The sequence below is a fragment of the Populus euphratica genome, unplaced genomic scaffold, assembly GCF_000495115.2.
Source record: "Populus euphratica unplaced genomic scaffold, PopEup_1.0 scaffold2.1, whole genome shotgun sequence".
Lineage (NCBI taxonomy): Eukaryota > Viridiplantae > Streptophyta > Magnoliopsida > Malpighiales > Salicaceae > Populus > Populus euphratica.
This window is the reverse complement of record NW_011499846.1, coordinates 755,508-763,115: the sequence shown is the minus strand read 5'-3', so window position 1 is coordinate 763,115 and position 7,608 is coordinate 755,508. Positions and strand designations below refer to the sequence as shown.

At 36.3% G+C, this 7,608-nt stretch overlaps 1 protein-coding gene across 2 annotated transcripts in view; it reads right to left on the bottom strand.

The window, feature by feature from the left end:
• LOC105129119 (transcription factor LHW-like) overlaps positions 1-1,356 on the bottom strand; it is a 2,180-nt gene extending 824 nt beyond the window's left edge. The window contains exons 1-6 of one of the 2 annotated variants that reach the window (XM_011031072.1): positions 966-1,356; positions 767-820; positions 553-684; positions 353-461; positions 203-241; positions 37-93 (exon numbers count right to left, since the gene is read on the bottom strand). In XM_011031072.1, the coding sequence (XP_011029374.1) occupies positions 37-93; positions 203-241; positions 353-461; positions 553-684; positions 767-820; positions 966-1,108 (534 nt within the window). In that variant the 5' untranslated portion in view covers positions 1,109-1,356. Of the gene's footprint in view, positions 1-36; positions 94-202; positions 245-352; positions 462-552; positions 685-766; positions 821-965 lie in introns of both variants that reach the window. The other variant, XM_011031067.1, reaches the window with a different exon arrangement.
• Positions 1,357-7,608: the final 6,252 nt, after the last annotated feature.

Genomic DNA, 7,608 nt, shown 5'->3' with positions numbered 1-7,608 from the left:
AGGGGGGGGGAGGGGGGGGGGGGGGGGGGGGAGTACCTTATCAAAAGAACCCAATTGAATGATACCTTCCCTGACTGAAATGATGGCAATTGTCTGCTAGTCAAGAAAAAGTAGTAATGAGCTTCCATGGATTGATTAACTTTTGGTGATTGGGCTGGCTTCTATTCTCTTATGCTTAATGAATTGTGATCAAAGTACCAACCTGAATGCCTGACTTGAATTGAAATTCCCATGCTCTTGGCTGCTGTATAAAGGAAAGACACATCATAAAGTTAGGTTAGAAGGTAAAAGCAGTGCAGTAATCTTATCTGCTTTCAGTCTTTTAGAGCAAAATTTGTACTGATCATCTTACAGGTTCAATTGACATATTCCATGAGGAGATCAAGCTCGGATCGCTCTCATTTGGGTTTTCTTTGAACACCCATTTGTGACTGTTATCTGCTGCAACTTTCCCCACTAATCTGCAACAAGTTTCCATACAATGTCCTTCATTCAATTGCCTACCATATCGTTACCAGCAAAAGTCAAAATTTTAGAGAAATCAATTCTCACCCTTCCCCGTAGTTATAAACTTCATGAGACATTTTGAAGAAGACATCTGTTCCAAATCTTCCCTTCATGTACCCAGTTCCTGCTCTCTCACATTCATAGATATCGCAAAATCCATCCTCCCAAACTAGGATCCTGAAAAGCCACAAAAAGAAGGGTTGCACATCATTAGCCCAAAATTAAGAGAAAAATGAGTAGGGACTTTGGTCATTCTTACCAGTTTCTTTTGTTTCCTTTGGAACGATCAAGAGCGGTGCCTCCATAATCCCACCTACAAGAAAACAATGTATCCCCTTGGCATTAGACATGCATGCACTTGGAGAAAAATATTAGCTTATGAAATTCTTTCTGATAACCAAATTATAATAATTTGGCTCTTTATAGTGAGCAAGTAACTTCAGTTTCAAGTTTCCTACTTTGGTGGAGGGTAATTCCTAGGCAGTATCCTCCAAAAGACTGCATACACCCATTTGGAAGGATTAGAAGAATCTGTACATGAACACAGGCTCCTCAGCGTGTGTTGTAAGAGATAGTTAAGCATCGGGAGTCCACCTTCCATTGTCACAAGCACAGAAAGATAGATAAAGAAAGCCAGACACGCACAGAGAGAAGAGGGGGGTGAGCTACCAGTTGACGAGGAGTTCTAGTTTAAGAGTCGCGGTTAATGAAAGGGAAAAAAGCAAACAAAAAGCATGACAAATGGCACCAACCAAGCGCGGAAAAAGAAAACCGATAGTGGAAAAGCACGCTCCTGCTTAACCCGCTTTTACACAGCGCCTGTCTCAGGTATTTAAGGTTTTTTTCGAAGTTATTAGATCCTGATAAAAGTTTTAGGTCACGAGTGAATAAATTAATTTAAAATAATATTATTTTAATTTTTTAAAATAAAAGAAATTAAATTAATTTTTTATAAAATCAATTAAATCACGAGTGGAATCAACAAGGCTAATTAGATCTACTTCAATTTGATTTTTTAAAAACGGCCAGAAATCAACTAGATAATTCACCGCCAAGCCAAATCAGGTGGCTGCATTACCAAACTGGAAGCTACAAGCTCTGCTAAATATTAAGGGCATGCCTGCATGCTTTTAAATGAAAGCATGCTTAAGTAGCTGTAAACATGACAGAACCTTCTCCATTTCGTTTGTGTGCTCAAGGGGACATGATGGGACTGTCCTTAGTGTCCTTTTGCACCTCGTTTTCTCTTAGCTTAGGAGCAATTTCTTTTTTCCTTTTCCCTTGTTTGCTAGCTTATTTTAGTTCACAATAACTCAGCTCAACAGATGTATACTGCAACGAAAATATGTTGTTGGTGTCGTTGGTAATAAAAGTAAAAGAAAGACCATCTATCCTGTTATAAATAAGCACCCCAAAGCATTGATTTAAAACTCAGACCTGCTCAACAATAAAAAAAAATATAAATATACATATATAAATGGTTGATCTATACAAAATCTAAGTTTACCAGTCAAAACTTAATTGTTAATTTATTGATTTTTTTTATTAAAATAGTATTATTTTAATTTTTTTAAAAAAATTAAGATTCAGGTTGATTTTTTGATGTCCCAATATCTCCAAGGCCAACTTACTTCAACATAAGCAAATCAAAATTAGAAGAATTTTTTTTTGACGTGCCAACTTGTGGAGTAATTGTGATTAATTGCTTTGCTAAAATGACTATGCAGACGATTCAAGTTAATTTTGAGAACATTTCACATTTCCTAACTATAAACTTAATATGCATGGCATGGGCTCATATTTGAAAATATAAACCATAAACTTAATATAGTATTGGGAGGCTGGGAAACGCACCATTGATTGGTCATCATTAGCAGCAAAATTCGACACGACAGTGAGTCTTCTGGTCCTTAAAAGTGATGCTAAGTGTGTTTGGTGATTTTTATAGTTTGGAAATATAATTTTTTTTTTAAATATAGTGCATATTAATTAATTAAATATTTTTAAATATATAATCGAAATAAAACATATATCGCACTAAAAAACCACTGGAGCATGATTCTATCACTACGCTTTAATCATCGAAGTTAAACATGGCCCGCAAAACACACACACACAACTGTTGTCCTCGTCTCCATCTCACAACTTCTTGTTTTAAACACACTCTAGTAATGGCTAAAATTAAATCATTGACATCTCAGATGAAGCCTGGTTATGTAAAACAAACACGGAAGATGATCAACTTGCATGCATATGGTCGTGGGATGTTGTAGATAGGTGGGTGTAGCTAGGAAAACAACATGTCCTTGACAAAATGGACAAATACCCCACAGAGTAAAGAACCTAGCTATGCAATAATTTTTCTAGCCATCGGAGCTAACTGGACAGAAGGGCCATGCCACGTTGACGGCGACACGAACCATTTATAATAATCGTCCGTGGGATTTGGATGAATTTACCTTGCCGTTGAAGGTAGTGTGGAAGGAATTTAACCGTGGAATCCTGCAGATTAACCGATGAGGGTAGAGAAGTAGGTTCATGGGAACTTTTGATGGGGATATAAAGGCGGCATTTAAGACCTAGCCAACCTCCCCACGCCCAGATCCTGTCAGGGGCAATTACGTTCTCAGCTCCAGGTTTTAAAAGTTGTGCCAAAAATGTTTTTCAGGAAAAAAAAAGAGAAATCGTTCAGTCTTAACATTAAAACAATCTACACCAACTAGCTAATTTGTTCTCGATCGGCAGAATCGAATTCACTGCAAATATCTGACCACTATTCCCTCGTAATTGGACTTGGATCAGGAATGGTTATTGATGAGGTCCTCTTTTATCATGTGGGATTGTAAGTCAGATCTGGCTTCTGATAAAGTTATTAATCTTTTAATTTCTTTAAAGCTAAATCATCATTGTTACCTGTAAAAAGTTTTTTAAATTTATTTAGAAATTCTTTGATAATTAAATTATTAATGTTGGTTCAAAGAGAAAGATTAATTATATATTTTTTTTAAAAAATACTTTTGAGATAGATTAGTCCCGTATCCAAAGAGAAAAAAATACTGAAACTCACATGGTCATCCTAATCTTTTTATTGGAAGCTCTTTAAAGAGTAATTTCAAATATACAAATAAAAAACAATAAATATCGATCTATTATTTATATAAATATTTTTAAATTTAAAATTTTTTAAGAAGTTACATAATTTTTTTGATAAAAAAAAACATAATTTTTAATCTAATTATTAGATTATATTGAAATTTGATTGAGATGTTCTACAAGCTCAATTGTGTACGAGGTTTGCTAGCTATTGTTGCGCGGGAACTATCCATAAGTTATTATTTTGAAATTTTCTTTATTTTCCTAATTATTTTCGAACTCCTAGATGCAACTTGAAAAATCTTCTTTTATTTGCTGTATCGCTGTTTCCAGATAAAGTTGAAACACATGAAATGACACTGAAGTTTCAAATTCAACGGCGTAGAGAAGGCGCAATCATGGCCATGAAACCTGGCAATTAGGCTGCTTTTACAAACACGAAGAGACGAGCTTCTGGGCATTGAACTTTCTAATGAGTAGATGAATATTTTCGGAATAGAAAACGATTAGCTCCTTTGCAGTGCAAGGTCTTATAAATCAAATCATCCATCAAACAAGAAAACTAGCAGAGGGATAAAAATGTGGTCCTGAACCTCGTGTTTATGCCCTTCGGAGAGCAGCATCATGAACTTGACCAATACGTCCCCACCCTCCCTCGACATGTGCTGTACTGTTCCCTTCCTTGCTAGCTAGATTCCATGCACAGTCTGCCGTTCTCCCACACCTCCATAATTAATTTTAATGGAACTAATTGTGGAGGAAAAGTATTGCAACGCACTTGAGATCTTTGTTAATAACAACTTCTTTTCATTCTTTAATATTAACCAAGACTCAATTACTTCAAGACTAATGCGCCTATTCTTTTAATCATAGTTGGAAGGCACAACTTGTTCCATGACTTGCCCCGATCCATGATCCGACTCATGCAAGAAGTAGGTTGTGTGTTGTCATGTCAATTGCGGGTCGGCGAGTTGATTAAGGTATGTGCTTTTCTAATAAAATAAAGTAAACTAAGAAGAAAAAATCATTTATTTAATCTCACTCGAGTTTTGATTGCATAATTAATTAAATTCACAAATTAATTCATTAAGTTATCTAGATTAATCAAGTCAATTTACTAAATAATTTAAAAATAAATTCAATTCAATTTAAATTTCAAATTAATATAGTAGAATTGATGTACAATGTTATAAGTAAATCGAATACCATGAAAATGCTAGGATCAAATTAGGTAATCTCAAATCAATGTAAAGATTACAAAATCAAACTAATTCATTTGTTGATCAAAGTTCAGAAGCAAGCACCTCGTGAAGTGATATTGGATGGTAAAAAATTCGAGTGTTTGCTACCTATAAAATTCACATTTCTAACAACATGCAGTGGTTATGAAAAATTTTGTTGTGCAGTTACACCCTGATAAACCATGCCATCATCCATGTCAACCATTCCATTTTTTTTTTTTAATTTCTCCTCTTCTCTTTCCTCGACTCCCAATCCCCAAAAAACCTCATCTCTTTCCATCTCTCTGCTGCAAGAGAGAAACGCTTAAAAAAATTCACCGCAGTACCGCCCTCCCTTCCTCTAACGCTGCACAACCTCTCTCTCTCTCTCTCTCTCTCTCTCTCTGTTTTAGATGGGAATCGAATTTGGAATGATAATTATCCTTTGCATGATAGTCAAGATTGCTCCTTGATAGACACTAGTTTTAGGTGCTTAGAGAATGGCAGGCCTGGTAGTTTCTAGTAGGATTCTGATAGTTATACACCGAGCAACATAAAAATTTGTCTGGGGTTACTGGCCTTCTCCACCCTCAATCTAATCATCAGGGTTTCTTTGGAAGTCTTTCCTAGAAATCTTGTTTGGTAATCAAGTTATATATATATAAAAGAGGGAAACTATCAATTATGATGCGGTGATTTGTTATAAATCTTTTAGTTTTGTTTGAATTTACTTCGTTTGACTACAACAGTAATAACATTCAAGTTTTATTGCATTGCATGAAAAGTTCTAGATTAAGACATAACTCAATTGGAGACTTGGATTATGGGTTAAATGGTGAATTCAAATTGTTTGAGGGTTTTTTTTTTTTAAAAAAAAAATCGTTATTATTTTAGAATTCTTATAAAAAAAGAAGTCAAGTCATGTCTTATTTTTATAAAAGTTAACTTTGTCAGGGATTAATCTAATAGATTACCTAAATTTAACCGTTAACCATATAAAACCTATTTTGGAATTGGTATAAAATCAGCATTCATTGGTTTATACCAATCGTTGTGTGGACCCATAAACTATCGCCAATAAATTCACATTTAATGACCAAAAGGTATCTCACCAACCCGCCACAGGGATCTCATAGAGACCCCCAACACTGCTGCAGTCGAACACCTAGTCGCCCGTAGTTAAAATGAATTGGTGGTGCCCAGTGCTTGGTGTCCTCCGCATCTTGCGTTAGAAATTACAGAGGAAATTGGTCCAGCGTGAATGACATAGGATAGGGATGGCACCCTACGGCTGGGGGGCAGTCCAATTGGATGACAGCTACAAGCTACAAATAATAGGGGCAAAAAAGAGCATCCCCTTCTTTCATAAAGGATACTGGCACGGTCCTCCCGCCCTCCAATCATCACTCCCTTCCCTTATCTTCTTGGATAGGACATTCCAATATTAGCCTTCAATTGGTGCCGAATCCCTTATTATTACTTCTCATTAGATAGGCCTATCCATACCCGGTTTATTGCCTCCGGTCTGCTACACTTCTCCCATCTCAAAACCAGTCTTATTAAAACGAGTCCACACTAGTTGAGGTTCATGTTAAATCAAGTGAAAATTAACTCAATCAAATCTAATTGATTGAATGAGTTAATCTATTACACAATCAAAATTCAGATGAGACATAATTTAATTTAATTTATTTATAAAATAAAATAAATATAATATAATAAATAAATCTAATTTAACTTATCTATCCTTGGAATCCGGGTTTTGAACAGGGTTATGGACTGGACAGGTTTTATAGCCATGCACGAACCCTACCCTATACAGAGAGAGAAGAGGGAGACTTGGTAACCTGACATGTGAGTAATATACAACATATACCATATGGGATGACAAAGGCCCATCGATCTTTGCGTATTTTTGTTTTAGCTTTTAGAATCAAAAGCCTGGTTTCAAAGTTCAAGCGACGGCTTGGGCTGATACGCTAGGCTTTGAACAATTAGCGCTGAAGATTCACTCAGAAAAGTGAAAACGTAGAAATAACAGATTGCTTTGCCAAATTACACTCGAAAGTCAAAGGGTCTTTATGCAAAAAATTGATTAAATCTTAATTAGCTCATTAATTGCTCCATTGTAACGGAACCAAGTTGTCTCTTCTGTGTCTTTTGACAGAACTGCAGCCACTACCCGGGAATCAACCTCCGATTGCAGAAGTCTATCGCTAGTATTCCATGTGAACTCCACACCAATCCTCACAGGCCATAACTCAGCCTTGAAATTAAGCACTATAAACGCCAATACTTGCTCATAAGCCAGCAAGAAAGTGACCATGAGTATCTCTAAGCAAGCCCCCTGCACCCTCAAATCCAGGATCAGCCCTCCAGGATCACCCCCGTTAGATGGAGGATACCAAGAAGGAAAAAAATTACGGAGAAAGGAAGGATAGACCACCATACTCCTGCCTCCACACTTCCTTTAGCTTCCCTACCATTAAAAACATGCTTGTTTTTGCGGCAGCTTGTGCTTTTAAGATAAACCGCAAAAACGATATGTGTGGTTAATGTTGAGACATAGTTTTGTGAAAGGAGAACTCATTAATATAGTGACGTTTCAACCACAGGTTTACAAAAAGTAATTGTTGGATGATTTTTATTGAGGTGCAATCTCAGTTTTGCCTCCTCTGACGACTCCACTCTAGAGAAAATAATCGGTATTTGGGGTGCAGCGCCTGCTAAACCCATTGGCTCTTAGCCCAATAGTACTGCTACTGGACACTTTTGTGCAGCGGCTGCA